The sequence below is a fragment of the Panthera onca genome, chromosome E2 (genome assembly GCF_046562875.1).
Source record: "Panthera onca isolate mPanOnc1 chromosome E2, mPanOnc1 haplotype 2, whole genome shotgun sequence".
Lineage (NCBI taxonomy): Eukaryota > Metazoa > Chordata > Mammalia > Carnivora > Felidae > Panthera > Panthera onca.
In genome coordinates, this window is record NC_138353.1 from 43,984,003 (window position 1) to 44,010,077 (window position 26,075).

Consider the following 26,075-nt stretch of genomic DNA (forward strand, 5'->3'; position numbering starts at 1 on the left):
TTGAGACAGAGAGAGACAGAGCACGAACAGGGGAGGGGCAGAGAGAGAGGGAGACACAGAATCGAAAGCAGGCTCCAGGCTCTGAGCCGTCAGCCCAGAGCCCGACGCGGGGCTCGAACTCGCGGACCGCGAGATCGTGACCTGAGCTGAAGTCGGACGCTTAACCGACTGAGCCACCCAGGCGCCCCTAGACTAGATCTTTAAACATACACTTGAAACAGTTTTCCCACTGTTTGTGAAGTCCTTGTTTCTACAGACTTTTTCTTGACTCTTCTCTTCCACGCTATAGGAATTGACTCATGTGGCCATGGAAAATGAGACAGAGTTAAAAACAAAACCCTTCTCCAGCAAAAGCGTCTTGGAGTTAGAACAGCACCAAACTCTTGTGGAAGGCCAGGGCCAGAAGCTGCTGGTTCTACAGCTGTTGGCCGTTCTGTGCGAGAGGATGTCTGAGCAGATATTCACAAATATCACTCAGGTCAGTGGCTGCCACATTCCATATCCCAGGCTGGTAGTATTTGTTTCTTTTGGTTTCTTTACATGCTTTCCCAAAAATGTTTAAAAAAAATGTTGCCCAGAGTATGGTTTGATAACACTTGCCTCAGTGTTACCTGGAATGCTGCTTAAACATGCAGATTACCGAGCCCACAGCAGACTGACAGGATCAACACTTTGAGAGATTCTGGGAGCTGGCATGTCCAACAAGCTCCTGAGGTGATTCTCATGTACAGAAAGCTCTGAGAATTGTTGTAAACCTTTATGTGTTGTATCAAGTTTGGGGTTTTCAAGTTTGGGGGCGAATACGATTCTCTGAGTCTTTTTCAAAATCTGAATGCCTGGCCCACTTGTAGAGATTGTGATTCAGCATGTCTGCATTAATGCCTGGGCATCTGTATTTTTTTATGCTTCATAGATGATTCTAATATGTATCAAATATTGAGCATGATTCCAAAACTTAAAATAAAAAAAATTTTAATGTTTATTTTGAGAGAGAGAGAGAACGGGGGAGGTGCAGAGAGAGAGAGGGAGACACAGAATCTGAACCAGGCTCCAGGCTCTGAGCTGTCAGCACAGAGCCCAATGTGGGGCTCGAGCCCATGAACCACGAATTCATGAACTGAGCCAAAGTGAGATGTTTAACCGACTGAGCCACCTAGGCACGCCTATAAAACTTAAATTTGAAAAAAACAATTGCTAATGATAATAAGATCACTTTAAATTTTATAGGTCTACCTAACAGCCTATCTCCACAACAGCCTATGAAGTTTTAAGATGTTTTTTTAAATGTTTCAAGGGTAGTGTAACTATGTGAATCAGTGCCTGAATTTTATTGGTTCAGAGATTATGTTTACCAGCTATTTTAAAAATAGGAAATAAATTGAGTGCCTGGCTGACCCAGTCAGTAGAGGATGTGACTCTTGATCTCAAGGTGATGAGTTCGGGCCCCACACTGGGCATGGAGCCTACTTAAACAGAAAAAAAAAATTTTTTTTTAAAGAAATAAAAGTAATAAAGTGTAGGCAGTGCAGTCACCATATTTTACCATTATTACAGAATTAGTTGTTCCTCTGCTGGTGAATAGTCAGTTGTAAGATGGTATGATTGTCACGCTTAAATCTGATTCTTCAGCTCTTTGTACCGTCCTCATTGTCATCCGCCTTCGGGTGTTGCTAAGCAGCATTTCACTATAGCTCCTGCTGAGAAAATTTGCAGCTGTCTGTCAGCTCCAACTTATCATGCCTGTTTAATGAGAATTATGTTCATGATTTCTTTCTTGGCTTCCTCTTCCTTCAGTTCACTGATCCTGTGTTACCCATTAGGGTGATTTGTTTCTCCTGTGTTTGTATCAGCTCCCTAAAGACTTTTTCACCCAGATCCTACATTTTTGTCTCAAGATGCTAGTTGGAAGGGAAAATGGCCTGAATACTCTATTACTTGAGCTTTTGCACTTAGCTCCCTTTGCTTCTAATTAAGGAACAGTGGTTTTAGGCTGATACAAAAGTGATTTGTCCCATTAAATTATCCTTCAGCTAAGGTTAAAATGTATCAAGACGAAAAGAACCACACACAAAAAAATTACACTTAGTAGTTTTACTGCTAGTGGTAATTTTAGTATTTATTTTGAAATATACACACATATGGATAAGTTATAAATAATACTTGTTATAAGTAATTTTGTTAATATCATTAGAAACCAAGATTTTCACTATGAGAAAAAAAGTTATGAATATAAAATCAAAGGAAAGATCACTATAATATTGAATTTCAGTTGGAAGTATTAGTATGAACTCACAGGTTTTTCTTTTTTAGTATATGTGCTGCCGAAGCGAGCACACAGGTTTTTCTTTTTAAAAAATAGATATTTCCTTGCTCATTCCACTGTCCATGTCAAGAAGTAGACAACCGAGCAGCAATAAACATCCTTAGTGCCAGATTATGGTTTCTAAATATCATGTCCTGCGGAAAGAACAGAAAGCTCATTGGATTAAAGGTTCATTCAAGGTCTAGGGCAGGTATTGTACACTGTAAGCCTCAGGGCATCTTGTTGTACCTGAATAAAAGGAAGATATCTGAGATTAATGAAGTCATGTGAGTAGCACTCAGGCGCCAACGTGAAAGATCTCCTACTGGCCATGGTTAGGGCATTTTGAGCATTACAAAGAATAATGCCTGCAATGGATTGAAACACATCAAAGTTATAAAAACCTGAGTTACCCCCCCCCCCCCCCCCACCGAAAATCCCTTTTGAGTATCTTTGGAAGTCGCTAGGACATCAACTCATTATTCTGTAAATTGATAAATAAAAGGAAAGATCGCAAAGCATGTATCTTGCCTTTTCTGTCAGCACTGTATTTCAATGTAACCAAATAGTCGATGAACGAAAAATTTTCTTTCTGTAAGAATCACAGCTAAAATATTCCAAAAGAGACCTACAAATTTATATTTTGCAATCCTCTAATGAAATAATGGATCTAGGTGGTAATCAATGTCTGCTGAAACTATTAGGGGTATGGTATAATGAATGTAATTAGGTCAAAAACATCCAAAACAACTGATGGTTTTTTCCCCAGCATTTTATTGTGAAAACCTTCAAATCTGAAAGAATTTTATAATGAATACCTGTAAACCCATCACCTAGCATTTTATTATATTTGCTTTAGCACATATTTACCTACATTTCCACCTCTCTATCCTCCTTCTAATTTTTGGTGGATTTCAGGGTTAATGTAGGTAGTGGTTTATGTTCCCCTAAATATTTCAGCAATGGAGTGATTCATCTTAACATCACCAGAAGTAGGTAAGCAGACATGATGTGTTCTCCTAATGTAATGAAATAGGAAGTATGTGGCACCACCTGAGAAGGGTTCTTCCCCCAAAAAGCAAACAAACAAAACCCCACAATCAAGCAAACAAAAACTAAAAAACCAAAGTCCATAAAATGTGAACCTGAATCTAACCAAGGAAACTCGGGGTACAGGAGCAAGTTAGTGCCATAAGGAAGCAAAATCAGCCAGTTCCAGAATGTGTGAGACATTGTACACTACAAATGATCCAGTTTCTTCACCAAATAAATGGCATAGAAAAGATGCAGGGCTTCCCTAGCTTAGAAGGGGCTTAAGAGACACCTCAACCAAATGCAGTGTGTGGATTCTCATTCAAACATACCAGTTGCTATGAGGACATTTTTGCAACAGTCATGGGCCAAGTAATAGAAGGTATTAAGGAATTTTTATTGAGTATAATCATGGTATGGTAGTTGTGTGTGTGTGTGTGCGTGTGTGTGTGTGTGTGTGTTTAAGATTTTATTTTTTAAGAATCTCTACACCCAACTTGAGGCTCTAACTTAACCACCCTGAGATCAAGAGTCGCATGCTCTACCGACTAAGCCAACCAGGCACCCCTGATGTGGTGGTTATGTTAACAAAACAAAACAAAACAAAACAAAACACCTCCTTGTTAGAAATGTGTATTAAAGTATTTATGGCTAAAAGATTAAAAATTCAATAAAATGTGTTGGCAGATGATGTACAAGAAGATAGAGAACTGAGGCATTCAGTGGTCTTTGTACAGATACAGTGCCCTGCACCAACTCCCAAATTCCTTCATTCCACAAATATTTACTGAAGGCCTACTATGTGCCACCTACACTTCTAGGTACGAGGGACACAGCAGTGAACAACACACATATCTATCCTCATGGGATCACATGCACTTGGGGGAGAGAGACAACAAGCAAGCAGAAGCACACAGAGTGTTAGATGGTGGTAATTCCAGGGAGAAAAATCAAAGAAAGGGGATGTAGAGGCCATGTGGTAAGTAGAGTGGTTGTGGAGAGCCTCACTGAGAAAATGACTTTTGAGCCAAGATCTGGAAGCGGGGAAGGAGGGAGCCAGGGAGATACTGCAGGGAAGAGTGTTCCAGCTAAGTATGGACGGCTTAGCAAGAAGGCCAGTGTAAATAGAATGGAATGAGCAAGATTTCCTTTTTTCTGCCCTTTCAGAAAATCACCACCCTTTACACCTTTCTGTATTTGGATCGCTGTACTTGGCGCAGTAGAAGTGGTTTATATGATCGTTCTTTCTCATATGTTAAAAACACTTCTAACATAAGTTAACGCATGCTCATTGTAAAAGCATTTAAACCACAAGGAAGCGCAAAATTTAAGTATGGACTTTTGATTAAAGATAGTATATTGAACGCATGTGTTTATGTGCTCCTTCTGGAAACCACAGGGGCCAACAGAGCAGGAGAGGAGAGATAGCAGATAAAAGAGAATAACACCATTTGGAAACTGGAAAATAATAGCTGATTTAGCAACTCAGAAAACTTAAGTGCCTGCAGGGGAGAAGTCAAGAAGGAAAGCACTATACCTCAATAAAGCTGTTAATATTTTATTTAGGGAAGTAAAAAGCTACTTCTGCTTCCAGAACAGTAGAAAGACTGGAGGTGCTAGATTAAGCTGTAAAGATAGAGCTGAATTTAGAGCTTAAAACAGGTTGAAAGGCTCTGCAAGCTTCGGTAGACTCCTGGATTCCTTCCTCAACTTTGTGCAGACACCTCCCCTCCTCAGCAGAAGACTGGAGGAATATTCTTGGGCGACGTTGAACTTGGGTGGCGGCAGGAAACTGAAAAAGCAGAGGATTAGGTTGTTGTCTGCAGACTCAACAGCGAGGCCTCAGCCCGCTTCCACTCGGCTGCCAGAATGCCGGCAGCAGGTTTATACAGCTCCAGGGGGTGATCGGGAGGTTAAGAGAGTTAATATCTGTAATGTGTTCAGAGCAGTACCTGGTACATAGTAAATGCTTTATGTTCTTGTTAAACACCTAAACTATTAAAAGTGGCTGCCTCTGTAGAGCCATAGACAGGGAGAAATGCGGTAGGGCGCTGCTATTTTCCATTATAAACTTGCAGGAATATTCGGCTTTTTAGATGATGTAACTTCACAAAAATGCTTAAGTGGAAAGTAAAAACCTCTCCTCCTCTCCACAACGTATGTGAATTCTAGAACACACTTCCGTTTCTTACCTATCTTTGTGGCTGGTAGCCCCACCGGTCACAGGAAATGAGTAGAAGCAGGGAGGAGCTGTTGTCCAAATGGGAAATGGGTATGGCGGTTTTGCTGTTACAAGAAAAAAGCTTGAAGGGCACTTCAGGGGTGACAGTAACAGCTGGCTATCAAATTGCAATTAACAGCTCCCAGGTATTTTGTTTTTTGTTTTTTGTGGGTTTTTTTTTACATGTATACAAACATCGTTTCTTTTTTTTTCCTTCCTATGTTTATTTATTAAACATAATAAATAATTATTTTTATGTTTGTTTATTTATTTTTTGAGAGAGAGATGGGGAGAGAGAGCAAGCTGAGGAGGGGCAGAGAGAGAGGGAGAGAGAAATCCCAAGCAGGCTCTGCGCTGTCAACACAGAGCCCGACGTGGGGTTCTGACTCACGAACTTGTGAGATCATGACTTGAGCTGAAGTGAAGAGTTGAATGCTTAACCAACTGCGCCACCAAGGCACCCCTATTTGTCCATTATGAGAAAGACAGAGAGAGAGAGAGAGAGAGAGAGGTAATGAGTGGGGGAGGAGTAGAGAGAGGGAAAGAGCAAGAATCCCAAGCAGCCTTCATGCTGTCAGCGCAGAGCCTGATGCAGGGCTTGAACCCACGAACTGTGAGATCGTGACTTGAGCCAAAATCAAGAGTCAGACGTTTAACTGACTCAGCCACCCAGGTGCCCCCATAGTTTCTTTCTTGACAAAAATAGGATCATACTACTTGTTTTGTGGTGTCTAAAAAAAAAAAAAAAGAAGAAAGAAAAAATGTATAGCAAAGAGGGACTTACAAAAAGTGGAAAGTCTAGATAGTTCTATTCCAGCAACTTAACAATACATTTGTGCTGAAGCAGAAGCTTCCCATAATCAAGGGGTGCTTTAGGAGACTCTTCAGAGACAAAATAGGTGACCCAAGTATTTTCTCTAGAAATGTAGCATTTTCTCTAGAAAGGCCAGTGTCTGTAGCTTCTAATATCAGTAAAGTCTCAGGCTTGAGAGAGTGGTGAAAATTGCCACAACCAGCGTTTGTTCGTTTCAGTAAGTGGAACTTTTAATAACCTTTCTAGTTTCCTGCCTTGCTCCAAAGACAAGTGTTAACAAGCCGTTCTCCTTACTTTAAGCTTGCAATAAAGACTCTAGCCTAGCATGTGATTTGCCCAGAGATTTAAATATGCAAGCTTGCATGGTATTTAGAGGCTTATTATGACCTATGTCAGCTGTACCACTTTCAAAATGATTTTTCCCTTTTGAGCCATTAATCCTAAATATGCGTGTGTGTGTGCGTGCATACACATGTGTATGTGCGCAAGCACGGATGTGTGTATGATCACTTTTATTCAAAGGTATTTCTACTTAAGGTGATTAATACAAGTGCTGCTAAAATGAAGTTGACCAAATTAATTCCATTTAAAGCTTAATTGTTAGCCAAATGCTGTATAAAATCTTATATATGAATGATCTGAATCCTTTAAAAATATTTGATACTTAAAAAAATGACGCTGGATCATTTGTATTGATTGTTTGAGGACTCTATTCTAGATAAAACTGAATGCCTTTTCCCCCATTCTCTGCTTATTGGAATCAGACCTTCATAACTGGGTTGGGGCAGGGGAGTCCTTGAGGAAGCCTCATTAGGAGAAGCAGATTTAGGACCCTTTAAGATGGTCAGAAAGTCTCAAATTATTTTTCATTTTAATTTCCTGGCAAAATTCATGAAAAGTCAAGGAAGTTGGATTAGTATATTAAAACATTTGGGAAAGTATAAATGGGCTTTCTCATTTATTGACTGTATGGGCTTGAGCAGCTCACAGATTCTTCATCAAAAAATGAGGACGGGGGCATCTGGGCTGGCTCAGTCGGTAGAGCATGTGTCCCTTGATCGTGGGGCTGTGAGTTCAAGACCCACATTGAGGGTAGAGTTTACCTTAGGAAAAAAAAAAATGAGGACAGAAACACTGACCTCCTAGAGCTGACGTGAGATGTAGGTGATACTGTGCGTGTAAGACACTGAGCACCATGCCTGTGCTTGCAGGTTCTTGCCTTCATGTGTTGATGAGGAAGAAGGTGAGGATGTGGACATAGGATGTAAAGAGGTTTTTGAGATTGTTTTTCTTATTCCTCACTGATTCTAAATTCTATTTCTGTGTAGGTTGTGGACTTTGTTGCAGCAACCCTGCAGCGAGCGTGTGCAAGCTTGGCCCACCAGGCAGAGAGCACCGTGGAATCGCAGACGCTGAGCATGTCCATGGGGCTGGTGGCTGTCATGCTGGGAGGAGCCGTTCAGGTGAGTGGCACACATGAGCCCCACCTGGACAGAGGGAGGAGAGAAGAGGAAAGAGAGAAACCTCTTGCTTCCCTTCTCACCCTTGTGAGAAAACAGAATGAGGCTGTGCTCAGGAGGACTAGGATAAACAGGTCAGGTTGCTAAAGAGAATGCTCCCCAAAGCAGAGGATGAGAAGATCGTACCACTTCCACCCCGTCCCCTGCTCAGACTTCACTGTCAGAAGAGCAGGGCCCTTTCTGACCTGGCACAAGCTCGATTTGGAAATACCTGGCACAGTGTTTTGCATCTGTGGCGAATGCTAGGTTTTCTGCCCCTTACTCCGAGGGCTTTCCAAAACTCAGCCCTTGTCCCCACTGCTGTAGTTGGGGGAAAACTTGGATAACCTCCTGATTGCTTAGGACTCCATCTGTTTGGAATAGTTCTGTTTTAGCACAGGATCCATTGTTCAACCCACATCATGTGGCCTGTTAAAGTTTTTGTGTCCCGTGCATGTATCTTTTATATACTTAGTTTGTAATTTTTAAATTCATTCACTTGAAAAATATTTATTGCTTACCACTATGTGCCAGACACTGAGCTAAGGGTCTCGGAATACTGCTGTGGACAAAGCAAACGTGGTCCCTACCCTCATGAAGCTTACAGCCAGTGAGGGAGTCAGACACTAAATAACTCTTCAGAAGATATACTTAGAATTGAATGAAGTGCCTGAAAAGAAAAGAGGAGGGTATCAAGAGAACATAACATCTAGCCTAGGCTGGGAAAGTTTCTACCGAGAAGTAGAAGTTTGAGCTAAGATTTGAACAGTGAATAGGAGCTTGGGAGTGTGCAGGGTGCAGATGGAGGAAAATCATTAAAAGACAACATCACATACAAAGTCTGGGAAGCAGAAAAGAGCCTGGTATATTTAAACACTAACAGAAGCCAGTGTGTAGCTGAGTTACAGAGACCGAGAGTCAGAGGAGTGCCGGACAAGAAGGGAGGTGGGCATGTGTGTATGTTAGGAGACTGTAAGAAGGCAGAATAAGCTTGATGCAAATGTAATGAAATCTGACCCAAAATCAGACAGGTCATGACTCGTAGCAATGAGTGGAGAACCCTCTGGGAATGGATTTTTTAATATGAAGATTCAAATCTTCAAATTTGTGTCCTTTCAAAGCTTGTCCTTAAGGGGAAGAGGAATTTTATTTGGGTCTGTTGTTAATGTGAAGCCCATTTCTTGGTAGATGTACTTAGCACTCCAAATTTTATATTTTCCATGTACTTTGAAGAAAACATTTTTGGTTCATTTTCTGAAGTCCTACTATATCCCTGCCATTAAATTGTCAAGGAGGGGTTCATCAGTGGACTAGTTTTTATTAAGTTGTATTATTGGATTTGGTTGGCCTGATTGGTTTTTGTTTTTCTGGTTGAATATTAAGAATAGTCTTTGTCTCCATAAGTTGAGAGTATGGTCTTTATGCTTTTCTTTTCTCTTACTTAACACCTATCATTTTTTACCACATCCCAAATGGAAAATAGAACGCAGATATTTCCATTTCCCTTTCTAGAAGCCCGTTGTTTGGGGACTGGCTATGTAAATTAGTCATGTTTTAAGGACGATTCACCTAGCTAATGCAAATGTACATCCTTTACCTGTCACTGCCCTTCCATGAGCCATCCTGACTCACTGATGACATTCTGGATTCCTCTGACTTTGCATTTACTTAAGTGAACATAAACATGTCACCCTGTACTTTTGCCCTAGATCTCTTAATTTTTTTTTCTGTTTGACTCATGGATTCATAAGGGGCTTCTATAGTAATTCTGGGTTTTCTGTCCTTGTAATAGAAAAAAAAATCATGATTCTTAATTATGTTTTCAGATGGTCATTGTCAGGCTAGGACTTTTGCTTCAGAGTCTAGATTATACTAAATCAATCTCTGATTAGAGTTCATTGTTTTAGCTGATGAAACAGAATCTAACAGCATTTAAACTTTTCTTTCTTTCCTTTCTAATTTATGTAATTAAGATGATTATTAGAGCACGGTATCTAGGAAGAGGAGTCAATTTAGAGAAAGTGTAGGTCTAAGACTGCTAACAAGACAAGTGTAATTCCAAACTCATTTTCTAAATTTCAAGGTTGGTCGTCAGTAAAAGTGTGATGTTGGTAAAGTTTCTTGATGATGTTTCAGGGCCCGTGTCCCCTATAGCACCACTGCATGGAGCTGATCTGAGCTTAGAGGGTCAGGGTGGTAGGGCTGGGACACAAACCCGAATACTGAGGTCTCATACCATATTTTCTGAGAGTATCATAGAGTGAACTCGCTCAAGAAATATTTATTGGGGCACCTGGGTGGCTCAGTCGGTTAAGCATCCAACTTCGGCTCAGGCCATGATCTCATGGTTGGTGGGTTCGAGCCCCATATTGGGCTCCACCCTGACAGTGTGGAGCCTGCTTGGGATTCTCTGTCTCCCTCTCTTTCTGCCCCTCCCTTGCTCTCTCTGTCTGTCAAAGATAAATAAACTTTAAAAAAAGAAGTATTTATCATGTGCCTCTTTGCCCTCATGGAGCTTACCTTCTAGTGGCTGTGGTAAATCCAATGAATTCTTAAGTTTTTGAAAAAAGATTCATATTAGTATCTTTATGTGCGGCTTATTATAAAACAGGGCATACTGCATGCTGACTTAGAACCAAAATTAAAATACCACTTGTAAATAAATTCAGTGACACAGATGAGAACTGGACATGTAAACTATTCAGCAAAGTATCTGGAGAAACATAGGTGATATATAGAAATGAGTACACAAAGAATACACATAAATATTTTATGGAATTAGGTCAGCATTTTATTGCTGGAAGAAACCCTCAGATTCTCCCAAAGTAGTGATTCTCACTGGAGCAGAGTAAGGCCGGATGAGGAGACGTATGCCCCTTAGGCTAGCTTTGTAAAGCCTCCTGTGGGGCTTTTTCAGTGTATGCATGCTGTCCTCTGGCTGTCACTTTGGTCCTCATATGCTTCCCTTAGCAGGTGTGCTCCCTCCCACCACTCCATACCCCCAATCCCACCCCTGCCAGTCCATTCCCCAGTTCTTAAATTTGAAAGCTTGCAGAAATTCAGAACAACTCACCATCTAACTGGTTCACTCTTGACGCCCTGAAATAAATCATAGAGGTGGGCTGACAGAGCTCTGCCCATTCCACTCCTGAAGCCTTCCAGAGATCCTGGAAGAGAGGCAGCCAGATAAAGGAATCTGTCACTCACCTGCGGGCTGCTCCTTCAGGCCTCAGGCCTTCTACACAGAATTTTGAAGTCTGGATATGAGATCTGTGATGAGAAGCAGTGACAGGAGTAGAAATGAGGGCTTTATGTTTAATTCTCAACTTTGATATGGCCTCCGGTGACCCTTGAAAAATTATTAATAATTACTTAGTGGTTCCGTTTTCTCATCTATCAATTAAGTGAATATTACTTTATACCTCAACATTTTTTTGAACATCTATGAACAAAATAGTTGGCACCTGTAGTCTTAGATTTCCCTAATTATTCTCATAGTGGGAAATCTGTAGGCTTATGAAACTGAAGGAATGCATAACTTTAATTGCCTTGTAAACTATTTGATTCAGAATCCACCTACGCCTATGGTGATTAGGGAAGTTACTCGCTCAAATAAGATGAATCCAACAATGACTAAGAAGCTTGAAAACTGGAAGAAAAGTTGGTTGGGTATTTTATTAATAGACTCTTTTTTAGAGCAGTTTTAGGTGCACAGCAAAATTGAGCAGGAATTACACAGATTTCCCATAGACCTTCTGCCCCAGAGAGTACGGCTTCCCCCACTATCAGCATTCTGCCCTGGTGTGATCCATTTATTACGTCTTTGATTCTGCATTGACACATTATCACTCATGGCCTACAGTTTACATTACGGTTTACTCTTGGTGCTGAACACTTCTACGGGTTTTGACAAATGTGTAATGACACGCATCTATTATTATGATATTGTTTACACAATAGTTTCACTGCCTTTAAAATTCTTTGTGCTCTGCCTCTTCACCCTTCTCTTCCCTCAGCCCCTGACAACCACTGATCTCTTTACTGTTTCCACAGTTTTGCCTTTTCCAGAATGTAACTTACTTGGAATCATATACTGTGTAGCCTTTCCATACTGGCTTCTTTCACTCAGTAATAGGCATTTAAGTTTCTTCCATGTATGTCGGGTTTGATAGCTCATTTCTTTTTAGTGCTGAATAATATTCCATGGTCTGGATGTACCACAATCTATTTATCCATTCACCTACTGGAGGACATTTGGTTCCCTCCAAGTTTTGGCAATTATGAATAAAGCTGCTATAAACATCTATGTGTAGGTTTTTGTATGGGCAGAAGTTTTCATGTCATTTGGGTAAATACCAAGGAGATCAGTTGCTGGAACATATGGTAAGAGTATGTTTAGTTTTGTAAGAAACTGCCAAACTGTCTTGCAAAAGTGACTGTACCATTTTGCATTCCCACCAACAATGAATGAGAGTTCCTCTTGCCCCACATCCTCACCAGCTGTGCTGTTGTCAGTGTTTTGGATTTTAGTCATTTTAATAGGTATATAATGGTATCTCATTTTAATTTGCAATTCTCTGATGGCATATGATGCTGAGCATCTCTTCATATGCTGTATGTGTATGTATCTTCTTTGGCGAAGGGTCTGTTCAGCTCTTTTGCCCATTTGTAAATTGGGTTGCTTGCGTGTTTTCTTATTGTTAAGTTTTAAGAGTTCTTAGTGTATTTTGGATCACTGTCCTTTATCAGCTGTGTCTTTCTGCAGATATTTCCCCTTAGTCTGTGGCTTGTCTGCTCTTTCTCTTGACATTGTCTTTTGCAGAGTAAAAGTTGAAAAAATTTTAAATTTTGGTGAAATCTAGCTTATCACTTATTTCTCTAATGGACTTTTTTCTTTAGTATTTTATCAGAAAAGTCAGTGCCATACCCAAGGTTATCTAGATTTTCTCTTCTCTCGTAGGAATTTAATAGTTTGCGTTTTACATTTAAATCTATGATCCATTTAGGAGCACCTGGGTGGTTCAGTCGGTTAAGCCACTGACTCACGGTTTCGGCTCAGGTCATCATCTCGTGGTTTGTAAGTTCGAGCCCCGGATTGGGCTCTGTGCTGACAGCTCGGAGTCTGGAGCCTACTTCAGACTTTGTGTCTCCCTCTCTCTGTCTCTACCCCTCCCCTACTCGTGCTCTGTCTCTCTCTCTCTCTAATTTTTGTGATAGTGTAAGGTCAGTGTCTAAATTCATTTTTTTTTACATGAATGTCTAGTTGTTCCAGCACCATTTGTTGAAAATCTGTCTTTTCTCCATTGTGTTGACTTGCCTTCTTTGGCAGAGATCAGTTGATTATATTGGAATCACTGTGTTGCACACCTGAAACTAATGTAACATTGTGTGGCAACTGTGCTTAAATTAAAAAAATAAACTTAAAAGAAATCAATTGACTATATTTATATAGGTCTCTTTCTGGTTTCTCTATTTTGTTGCATTGGTCTAGTTATCTTTTTTTTTTTTAATTTTTTTTTAACGTTTATTTATTTTTGAGACAGAGAGAGACAGAGCATGAACGGGGGAGGGTCAGAGAGAGGGAGACACAGAATCTGAAACAGGCTCCAGGCTCTGAGTGGTCAACACAGAGCCTGACGCGGGGCTCGAACTCACAGACTGCAAGATCATGACCTGAGCCAAAGTCGGCCGCTTAACCGACTGAGCCACCCAGGCACCCCTCTTTTTTTTTTTTTTTAAGAAGTAATTGTTGTGTACAATAGAAATGAAAAAGAGGCCATACACTCCTGCTATAAATAGATTTTCCCATTTCAGACACTTAAAGAAAAAACAAATGCCCATAATGCTACAGAGGCACGAGCTGAAGTCTAGCATAATGGTAATACTCACAAAATTATCTAAATATCTATCACTGTCTATTACTAAAATATCTCTCCCAGTTCTACAGATTCCTGATAAAATTGAACTTTTACTCAGATAACATAATTTTTATTCTGGACATACATATCCTCTTCTCCCTTTAAGATATAGTAACAATGCAGTAGTCAGTTGTCGTACACATGCAGATAGGTTAACATACTCTGCAAAGCTAGAAATTTTACCTTCTGTCAATTTTGTAGAGTTCCTGATGTTTAAACAAAGGAATCTGAGGGGTGTGTGTGGTGAAATTCTATAGGTACAAACCTGACATAAACCTCAAGTTTTTATTTACTTGGAAGGAAAGTGATGGGGAAAATAAACAGTAACAGTTCTGCAGACTTAGAGTTTAAATGAGAATATTATATAGATCTTACACAGACAGTTGGTTGATTGGTTGGTTGGGTAATGAAACGAGTGAATGAGTTAGTAATAAATACCCTGCCTTGTTCTAAAAAGGATTTTAAGACTTGCAAGGTTTTCAAATATCAAGGGCTCATGAAGCCTCATATGATAATGTTTCTAGTGTTTTCAAAGAGAAAAAGATTCTCACTGATTCTCATTTCTCTACTGCCTGCACATACACTTTTCCTAGTAAGGCATATGGCATTATAGAACAAAGCTGCAGGAGAGAATAAAATCTTATGTAATTTTCACTCTCACTTTCTAGGAAAAATTCCCTCTTGCCAATTATTGTCTCGATACCTTCCAGACCTATGATGCCTTTGTATGCTGACCAGCCACTTTAGAAAATGTAGTTAAGAACTCCTTTAGTTGTGGGTGCCTGGGTGGCTCAGTCAGGTAAGTGTCTGACTTCAGGTCAGGTCATGATCTCACAGTTTGTGGGTTTGAGCCCCGTGTGGGGCTCTCTGCTGTCAGTGCGGAGCCCGCTTTGGATCCTCTGTCTCCCTCTCTCTTTGCCCCTCCTCACACTCTCATGCATGCTCTCTCTCTCTCTCTCAAAAACAGATAAACATTTAAAAAAAAAACTGCTTTAGGGGCACCTGGGTGGCTTGGTCGGTTAAGCGTCCGACTTCGGCTCAGATCATGATCTCATGGTCCGTGTGTTTGAGCCCCGCGTCGGGCTCTGTGCTGACCGCTCAGAGCCTGGAGCCTGTTTCAGATTCTGTGTCTCCCTCTCTCTCTGACCCTCCCCGGTTCATGCTCTGTCTCTCTCTGTCTCAAAAATAAATAAACGTTAAAAAAAATTTTTTTTTTAAAAACTGCTTTATTTGTTCAAGTGAGACTCTGTAGGGTATTGGGTAAGAGTGTGGACTCTGGAGCCAGACCTACTGAATTCATATCTCACCATCTTCCGGTTGTGTGACCTTGTACATATTATTTAACTGTTCTGTGCCTCATTTCCCCCATTTATAATATAGATAATAATCATAACTAGATTATAGGGATATGAATATGTGCGTATTTTTTATTGTATTTCTTTTTAAAGCATTTACATAGCACTTACTATGTGTCAGGCACTAAGTTGCTAATATTAACTCATCTTTTATAGCAAAAGGTACATAGAAGTTAAAAGTACAACAATGCAGTAAAAAAGATAATAAAAGTCAAAATATAATAATCTGGAAAATAATTTTACCATATGTCTGGGTACTAAAACCTGAGATGGTGAGAATAGCTGTAGAGACAAACAGTCTAACAGGTAAGTGGGTCCAAAGGATGTAAACAGGGTGTTAACAGAAAAAAGCAATGCAGACAGCCAAAAAACATGAAAGGATCTTAATAGCACTGGTAGTCTGGCTAATGCAAATTAAAACCATGGGATAATCATGTTTTTCCCACCAGGTTCCCACTAAATTCCCACTAAAAATTAAGTGTAATCATGTACATCACTAGTTTATTTTTAACTCAGAAAAATACCTGCACACGGTATTTAATAAGTGTTAGCTATAATTATTCAACAATAGTTACTGAGTGCTAGACTATGCTGATTACACCATGAATAAGATCTTACTCAGAATATGTTCCCTTGTGCTTAGGCATTATTAACATCTGCTATATTGATTTGGGTTTGGCATTTGTTCTTTCATTTTGTAGTTGAAGTCAGGTGATTTCGCTGTCCTGAAGCAATTGCTGCCTTTGTTGGAAAAGGTCTCCAACGTGTACCCTGACCCTGTCATCCAAGAGCTCGCTGCCGATCTCCGCATCACCATCTCGACCCATGGGGCGTTTTCCACTGATGCTGTCAGTGTGGCTGCCCAAAGTACCCTGAACAGAAAGGATCCAGAAGGGAAAATAGAAGAACAGCAACAAACCAGTCATGAAAAGAACAGTAATGGGTCTGACCTCGAACAACAGCAAAGCCAGGAGAAATCCAGGCAAATGGGCCTGAAATCTCACACTCCACCCATTGCTCAGGAGGTCAGTGCGTCCAGAACTACTACAAACCACAAGTCTGGAAGCATCACCACAGACCAGCTCCAGGAGGTTATTTTATCAGCTTATGATCCTCAGATTCCAACGCGGGCTGCTGCCCTGCGAACTCTTTCCTGCTGGATAGAGCAGAGAGAAGCAAAAGCCCTTGAGATGCAAGAGAAGCTTCTCAAGGTAAGTAGAACATACTGGGAAAACAGATGCACGCAGAGTGGGGCAGCTTTCTGGGAGCCTTGACTATGTACCAAGCACTGCCCTGGACAACCTGGGTTTTTTTGTTTTAATTTTCTTCAAGTTTATTCATTTATTTTGAGAGAGACAGACAGTGTGAGCAGGGTAGGGGCAGAGAGAGAGGAGGAGAGAGAAAGAATCCCAACCAGGCCCTGCACTGTCAGCACAGAGCCCAATGTGGTGCTCGAACTCATGAAACCGCGAGATCATGACCTGAGCTGAAACTGAGAGTTGGACGCTTAACCACCTGAGCCACCCAGACGCCCCTGCCCTGGACCACCTTTAGGGAAATTGTAATTGTTCTGAGGAGGCAAGATGTAGACACAGGAAAGACTTAGATAACCACCTGAGACCACTCAGCTGAGCTTGAACAGGAAAGAAAAGGGGAAGGCAGAGCATGAGCAAATTCCCAGAGAAGCCACCTGTTTTTTCTGGGCCCCCTTTGTAGGGGAATTGTGCAGAACTGGCTCCCCTCACTCCTGCCTTCTCCCTCCATCACAGTGAAGAGCCTGTTCTGTACACGAGAGATGTATGTGGGAGAAAATGTATACTTGGTTGGGGATCTTTTCCCTTTTGTGGTAATTTTCCTGACCTCAGTATGGGTTAGAGATTAAGAGCAAAGAGTCTAGAGACTACTGATCCAATCCCAGATCATTTTCTTGGACAAGTCATTTAAAATTTCTGAACCTCAATTTCTACATCTGTGTATTTATTTTTCAAGGGGGAAGGGCAGAGAGAGAGGGAGAATGAGAATCCCAAGCAGGTTCTGTGCTGTCAGTGCACAGCCAGACACAGGGCTGGATCTTGTGAACATGAGATTGTGACCTGAGGCGAAATCAAGAGTCAGAGGCTTAACCGAATGAGCCACCCATGCACCCCCTCCCCCTCAGTTTCTACATCTGTAAAGTGAGGGTAATCACAGTAGGACCCACCTTATGTTGAAAGATTTAGGGGCACCTGGACTGGCTCAGTCTGTTGAGCATGTAACTCTTGAGCTTGGAGTTGTGAGTTTGAGCCCTATATTGGGTATAAAGATTACTTGAAAAGAAATTCTTTTTTTAAGTTTATTATCTGAGAGAGAGAGAGCATGACTGAGTGGGCGAGGGGCAGAGACAGAGAGAGAGAGAGAGAAAGAATCCCAAGCTGTCAGTGTGAAGCCTGACACAGGGTTTCAACCCCCAAACCATGAGATCATGACCTGAGCCAAAATCAAGAGTTAGACGCTTAACCGACCAAGCCACCCAGGCACCCCCAAAATAAAAATAAAACCTGAAAAAAGAAACAAAAGGAAAGAAGGAAAAATATTTAAAATTTAAAATAAAATAGTCATGTATGGATACCTAGCTGGCTCAGTTGGTTGAGCGGGCAACCTTTGATCTCAGGGGTTGTGAATTCAAGCTCCATGTTGGGCATAGAGCTTACTTAAAATGAATGAATGAATGAATACATTTACATATATATATATATATATGTATATGTGTATATATATATATATGTATATGTGTGTGTATATATATATATATATATATATATATATATATGTTAGAGGGAATGAATGAGCCTGCTGACACCTTGAAAAAAAAAGTCTGCGTAAAGCACTAATTATAGAGATAAGCACACAATGAGCATCTAAAAAAGGTTCCCCATCATAATTATCATCTCTTTCATATTCTTTAGCCATTAGATTAAGAGTTATAATTCTGATTGAAAACATTTATCTCTAGTCACTGAAGTGTTAGAATCAATAGTATAATAATAATAACCACTGTTTATTGAGCCTGGTCCTATACCTTTCAGACATTGTCTCTAGTCCTCACAACACCTGCAATATTGGTATTATCCCCATTTTAAGGTGAGAAAACCAAGGCCTGTTAATGTGCCAAGGATTTGCTGCCATTAAAATATTACTGTAAGCCTCAAATTATGTATCTCCTTTGAGTAATCAATCACCAAAGATATCCCTTCATACACCAAATAGATGGTGAATGCTATGAACGTCTTTGGAATTTTCTTGAACTTATTTAGCCTTCATCTTCTGTGCATGATTGGTCAGGTCCTGTCAATTCTTTTTCCAAGAAGTCTGTCAAATACCTCTCTCTCTCTTCTTCTTTATTCTCATGGCCACTACCCTGGATTAAGCTTCCTTTACTCCCTACATGATCCCACCCCTTCCAACCTGGCCCTCTTTCCAATTAAACTAATTTTCGGCTCTCCCTAACATGCTGCAGATGTGGGGACCAGCAGCATCAAGTTGGTATCAAGACTCACTGTGCCAGCAAACGATGCATCACTAAATGTGGAACAGATACCCCCGTCCTTCCCCTAGACTCCCAAGCAGGAAAAAAATGGGCATATGGCTGCTGTGTTTCTCTGGCCCTCATATTAGGGCCTAAACTTAATATGTCACTGTCTTATCTTCTTCATAAGCTTAAGTACTCTCTGCAGTTGACACCCCAGTGCGTTCCTCAATTGTGAGACAATCTGTTGAAGACAATTTGTAACTAACGTCAACTGAAGTGCCGAAATGTGCAAAAGATTTAAAGAAATAAATTAGAACAGATTCAGGGTTATCTCAGTAACATCTCTCTGTCACTTGCATTTCCGTATACTTTCTGAATGCAAGGGAAAAGGATGAAATTAGAGCAAATATGCCATCAATTGGACATAACCCCACACTTGGCATCTTGTGTTTCATGACTGGTAGTCTGTCGTGTCACATGTGAGAGTATTGCCCACCATGGCCTGTAGTGGAGCAAACGTTGAGGATTCTTCTTCCAGATCTTGGTTTCCGTGCCTACTTCTGATATATACTTGGCCACTTCAAGAAGTGTCTCCCTCTAACTGGTACTCTTTTATAGCTATTGTAAAAATGGGTCTTCAAACATATACACCATCTTCCCTACAAGATTCTCAAGTCAGACAAATGTCTGGCCAAGACAAACAAGAAGAAAAGCATTTATTCTTTTGAGGCTGCCATAAGGGTCACTTATGTCTTGTTTTTTCTTTGCAAATCATATCACTCCTTTATTTTGTGGTTGCAGATATTCTTGGAGAACTTGGAGCATGAAGACACCTTTGTATATCTGTCTGCTATTCAGGGTAAGTTAGTCCTGGTTTAAAGGACTCTGAGTCTGTGGACCAAAGATTGTGGCATATATGTTTGCACAAAATCTCTAAAGTCATGGAACCACAAGACTGCTGGTCCTTTTGTTCATCTCCCTGTCTCCTAGCTAGGACTCAATTTAAGTCATAATAATAATGTTCCTGGATGGTTTCCTAAGGGTTCCAACAGAGCTTCAGTGTCTGATAGTGATGAGGAAGTCTTTGTCATTCTGTAGATTAAAACCCATTTCTTCTCATTCAAGGAAGTAAAGAATGGCTCATGCATGAACTCTCATTACCTTAACCTTTTTGTACCTGACTACTGCTAGTATGCACCATTGCTTTCCCTTTAATTTAAAAGAATTTCAGAATATATACCAATTTTTCATTGAAATGTTTTTTAAACACTTTTTTAAATGTTTATTTTATTTTTGAGAGAGAGAGAGCATGAGCAGGGGAGGGGCAGAGAGAGAGGGAGACACAGAACCCAAGCTGTCAGCACAGAGCCCAACGCGGGGCTTCAACCCACAAACTGTGAGATCATGCCTGAGCCGAAGTCAGACGCTTAACTGACTGAGCCACCCAGGCGCCCCTCATTGAAATATTTTTTTGCCATAATTTGTTGTTATGGCAACAACAAATTTTGTTGTTCTCCCCACCTCCATTAATTTGTGGATTCCAAGTCTAGAGAGAGGCTTCTTCAACAGGATGTAGAGAATAGGCATCCTTCCTAGAAGAGTGAGAATCAGAAATGGTGAGAAGATTGGTTATCTTTTGGCTTCTCTTGGCTTCACCAGTGGAGTATAATCGTCAAGAGCTAGGACTCTGGGACAGACCACCTGGGTGCACCTCCATTCCTGTGCTGCTCAGCTATATGGACTTGGGCAAATTACTTGATCCTTTTGGGTTTCAATTTCATATTTGTAGAAAGAGGGCTAAATGGAAATGTAAAATGGCATAGCTAATTTGGAAAACAGTCTTGCAGTTTGTCAAAAAGATAAACATAGAGTCACCACTTGACGCAGCATTTCTTCTAGGTATATACTCAAGAGGAATGAAAACTTATGTCCGCACAAAAACTTGTACATGAATGTTCATAGCAGCAGTGTTCATAATAGCCAAAACATGAACACAATACAAATATCCATCAACTGACAGGTAGATAAAATATACTTTATCTGTACAATGCAATATTAGCCAGTCATTAAAAAAAGGAAGTAGTGAAATATGTTACAGCAGGGATGAACCTTGAAAACATTATAAGTGGAAGAAGTTAGTCACAAAAGAGTGCATAGTGTATGGTTCCCTTATATGAGATGTGCAGAATAGGAAAATGTATCGATCACTAGATAAGTAGTTGCCTAGGGCTGGCAGGAAAGGGGAAAGTGTTGGGAGGTAATAGTTGAAGGGTAAGGATTTCTTTTTGGGATGATGAAAACATTCTAAAATTGATTGTGGTGATTGTTGCACAACTGTGTTCCTACTATATTGTAGGAACCATTGAATTGTATACTTTAAATTGGCAGATTTTATGATATGTGAATTATATCTCAAGCTGTTACCAAAAATAATTAAAATTCTTAAGGGGAGAAAAGGAATAAAACTGTCAGAGAGTAAGAAGGTACGATGATTTAAATCTAATGTGGTAGATAGGATCCTGGAACAGAAAAAGGGCATTCAGAAGAAACAGAGAGAATCTGAGGAAATTATGGACTTTGGTTGATAATAAAATGTCATTCTTAGTTTATTAATTGTGACAAATGTACCATGCTAATGCAAAAATTAATAATAGGGGCAAGTGGGTGTGGAATATGAGAATTCTCTGGGCTATCTTCTCCATGATTCTATAAATCTAAAACTATTTTATCATAAAAAGTCTATGAAGGGAGATTAATATTAGGATTAAATGAGTTAATACCTTGAAAGTGCCTAGCACATAGTAAGTGTCCAAATAGGTTTAGCTGTTATGCTTTTAGTGTTATCATCATCATCTTATTACTGCTGCTTCTACTGTTAGATTGCTAGATAATAATGTGGTAATGTATGTAACTTCTCAGATCTAAAGTCTGAGTAGGCAGACTCTATCAGGTAGTTACTGCTATGTAACAAACTGCCCCCACCCTCGGTACTTTAAAACATCAATCATTTATTATCACTCACACATCTGTAGACCGATAGGGTTCAGCTGATCTAGGACAGGCTTGGCTAGATGGTTCTACGGGCAGGCTGTGGCAGCTTTGCTGTGCCCATTCTTGGTCACCCCTGGCCCAGTGGCCTCCCAGTGGCCTCCACACCCCTGGCCCATGGCAGAAGTGTAAGAGAACAAGAACAAACTTGAGAGGCCTTTTTAGGTCTAAGGCTGGAACCTGCATCCTATCACTTCTCCCTCAATTTGTTGGCTACACTAAGTCAACGTGGCCCAACCCAAAAGTCAAGAGGGAGAGAAATACACTGGTTCCCTTCAGTGGGATAAGCTGCCAGGTCACAGAGCAAAGAGCATGAATGCAGGGAAAGGTGGAGGATTGAAGCCAGTAATGAAGTTTTCAGAGCCTTGGAATTCATTCTTTATTCAGCAGACATTTATTGTGCGCCTGCTATATACGAAACACTGTAACAGTGAGTTGTCATGACTAGGTTAAAAAGCAAAAAGAAAATTCTTCCAAGGAGACAAAAGAACCACCCAAAGAGGTCAAACAGGTGAGAGCAGAAGCCAAAAGAGTAGAGGGTGTCAAGAGAGAAGGTAACTATCTATAGGTCAATGGGCAAGAAGGCTCAGAATTGAGATAAGCCTGGGGCTCAGGAAGTCACATGACGATGAATGGTAATTATGGAAATAGTAAATCAATGAAGCAGGAACCTCAAATACCTATAATTAATAAGTCTCAGAAAATAAGTCATTCAGTACTTTTCTCAAGGAGCTATAATACTGTTGTTTCTTGATTTTTTTTTTTTTTTTTTTTAGGACAGGGTTTTGGGGGGAAGAGGAGGTATGTCATTCTTATGTGGCAACTTTGCTGTTTGGAACAAGCTTCTTGGCTGATTAACCCATTGAGCTCATTAGCCTCTAGGGTCTGCTATAAAAATCACAACTGTTGGTTTTATGTTTGTTTTTAGTAATTTTAATTGGTGTGCTAATCAGTTAGTAGCTAATTTGGTGATGAAGAACATGGGAGGTAGAGGTGTAATTTCTGTTCTCAGCTCCCCACAATGGACAAGTTTGAATTAATTGATGTTTTGGTGTTTGTAACATGCATTTAACGGCCAAGGCCTTAGGTGAATTTCCCATTAAGAAAAGAAAGAGCTGAATTTTCCCACCTGCATTGCCAATGCCTTTTGCCTACATACAAAGCACTCCAGGAACCAAGCCATTCTGGATTCCCAGTCAGACAAGACCAGCCCCCTTGTAAACATGCAGTACAAGGGGTGTGTGGCTGTGGTTTGAGTAGCATTTCGTTGTGGGGAGCGTGTGTGTGTGTGTGTGTGTGTGTGTGTGTGTGTGTGTATACACGCACTTGCTCACGTCCACATCCATCCATGTCTTTAAGTTTTCCTTTTCTAACCTGCCTAAATGTCTCCATGTGAAAATTACAATCTTTCTTTTGCTTAATTTGTTGGTAAGTTGTATTTCCTTTGTAATTTTTCACCAACTGTGCAGTCTGAGCACAGAGCAGAGGGGAATTAAACTTCTTCATTCAACAGATCCTTATTGATACCTGATGTAAGAACTATTGGTGTGTGTATTATCTGTCCATCACAACAGTCTGAGAACTAAATTCCCTATGAGTTAAAGTTTAATTTTATGAAAGATGGTCTGCCTCTCCTTGTGGTGCTACTGAGAAAGTGATGGTTGATGATTCTCACAGCAGCTGCTCCCAGGTGGTACTTAGTAGCGAGTCATTCAGGCAGAGAATTAGATACCAAATTGCTGCGTTGGAGTTGCAATCCAGCCTTAGTAAGTAGAAGACCTAATCTTAGACTGTGGCCATTAAGTGTCTCTCCTTTTTGGATTCCTTGTATATCTATATATTTTTTTAAAATTCTTTGGTATATCATTATTAATTGCACAAATTAATGCATTCTCATTGTTTTAAAACATTTAATTGACCAGGAAATATATAAGGCAAAAAGTGGAAGTCTTTTTTTCCAAAATAGGAGTTAAAATATGTCCTTGAGGGTCCCATAATATTTGGAGTATTTTTCACACTTCAGTTCAATAATGGTCAATAGATGTTCAATAATGAATATGATAAATAAGTGGTATTCTTCAAGGAAGACATTATAGCCAAGTTATTTATCACCCTGTGGATCTGCTCACGTATTCTCTCAGTCACTTTGAATTATTTAAAGGACATTTTGAAAGCAACCAGCGACAGATGCATTTCAGAGATCCAACTGATCCCTGTCGGTGTCAGAAAGATCTTTGGGTAAAACTACCAGACTCACTGAAAAAGAAAAAGGAAAAACAAAAAAAAGACACACCAAAACCCTAGGCTCTGAGCCAAGCATGGGAGGTGAAGGTGTACCCGTGTGTGTAGTGAGACAACCTGGATATCCTGACATGCCCAAACAGGTCTCACTAACTCTTCTAGCCTCTTTCTCTCAGAGAACAGTTTTCATTTCTGGCCAAAAGAGACAAGGGGAGGGAGACCAAAAGGCCGGGAAGCCGGGTGGGTGTTGGGGGGAGAGGTGGATAGAAATTGTTTTTACTGAGTTTCGAACTGAGCGGGATTACAAGTCTTAACTTGTCAGAGGCCGAACTCCCTATCTCATTCTCAGATTTCTACGTCAAGTGAAGCAAGTTGGGAAACCATTAGCAGAACATAATTCTATCCATTGAAGGACCATCTAATTGGATCTGGCATTGAAATTTGGAATGCAGTTCCTGTGAAGTTTATCATCTCCATTTATGTCCTCGAAATGGGAAGATTGCTTTTATGTCCTGTCCCGTCCACCTAGTTAACAAATGAGCCTTTAACAAATAGTCTGTCATATATGCTGTCTGGGTAAATTCTTGAAGTAGTTCTAGGTAGTAGATTATCCCCACTTTTTAAACTTTTTATTGGAGATGTAATTTATACACCTAAATTCACCAGTTTAAAATGTTCAATGTTGTTATTATATTTAGAGAGTTGCACAACTATCACTACTAGAACTAGATACAGTTCTACAACTTTTTCATCATCTCAAGAAGAGACTCCATATCCATTATTAGTGAATTTCCATTCCTACTTCCCCTAGCCCCTGAGAACCACTAAACTACTTTTCATCTCTGTGGATTTGCCTGTTGGAGATGTTACATGTAAATGGAGTCACACATTGTATGGTCTTGTGTCTGGCTCCTTTCACTTAGAATAATGTTTTTGAGGTTCATCCATGTTGTGGCGTGGATTGGTACGTATTCCTTTTTATGGCTGAATAATGTTCCACCCTACAGATTAACCACATTTTGTTTGTCCATTCATAAGTTGATGTCATATTTGGGTTGCTTTTACTTTCCAGCTTTTATGAATAACAAACACTGTTATGAACATTTATGTACAAGTTTTTGTGTGGACATATGATTTCATTTCTCCTAGGTTTATACTTAGAATCGCTGGGTCATATAGTAACTCGACGTTTAACATTTTGAGGAATTGCTACACTGTTTTCCAAAGTGTCTGCACCATTTTACTTTCCCATCAGAGATTTAGGAGGGTTCCAATTTTTCTACATACTCACCAATATTTGTTATTGTCTGTCTTTTTAATTACAGCCATCTTAGTTATGTGTGAAGTGGTATCTTATTGTGGTTTTGATTTGCATTTCCCTAATGGCTGATGAAGTTGAGCATCTTTTTATGAGCTTGTTATTCATTTCTTTTTTTTTTTTAATTTTTTAATGTTTATTTAATTTTGAGAGAGAGAGAGCATGAGTGGGGGAAGAGCAGAGAGAGAGGGAGACATAGAATCTGAAGCAGGCTTCAGCTGTCAGCACAGAGCCCAATGCGGGGCTCAAAGCCACAAACTGTGAGATCATGACCTGAGCCGAAGCAGGACACGTAACCGACTGAGCCACTCAGGTGTCCCTTGTTGTACATTCTTTATCTTCTTTGGAGAAATGTCTGAATAGATTCTTTGCCCATTTTTAACTGATATAGTTTGTCTTTTTATTATTGAGTTATAAGAGTTCTTTATATATTCTGGAAACATGTTCTTTATTAAATGTATGAATTGCAGATATTTTCTGCCATTCTGTGGGTTGTCTTTTCTCTTACTAATGGTGTCATTTGAAGCACAAAACTGTTTATTCTTGATAAAGTCCAACTTACCAGTTTTTCTCTTTATTGCTTGCATTTTTGGTGTCATTTCTAAGAAATCACTGCCTAACCCAAGACAATGAAGATCTACTTCTGTGTTTTCTTCATGAGTTTTATAGTTTTCACAATTACATTTAGGTCTACCATCCACCTTGAGTTAATTTTGTGGTATGAAGAGAGATAATCCCATTTTATAGCTAAACACTCTGAGACTTAGATAGCTTAAGTCTTTTTTCTAAGATTACTTAGCAAGCAATTTGAACCTTGTT

General features: G+C 40.0%; 1 protein-coding gene across 1 annotated transcript in view; it reads left to right on the forward strand.

Annotated features, from left to right (window-relative positions):
* Positions 1–26,075, forward strand: part of TANGO6 (transport and golgi organization 6 homolog) — a 193,116-nt gene that overhangs the window by 60,921 nt on the left and 106,120 nt on the right. The window contains exons 11-14 of the mRNA XM_060650333.3: positions 290–478; positions 7,698–7,832; positions 15,843–16,352; positions 19,451–19,508. Of these exons, the coding sequence (XP_060506316.2) occupies positions 290–478; positions 7,698–7,832; positions 15,843–16,352; positions 19,451–19,508 (892 nt within the window). The remainder of the gene's footprint in view (positions 1–289; positions 479–7,697; positions 7,833–15,842; positions 16,353–19,450; positions 19,509–26,075) is intronic.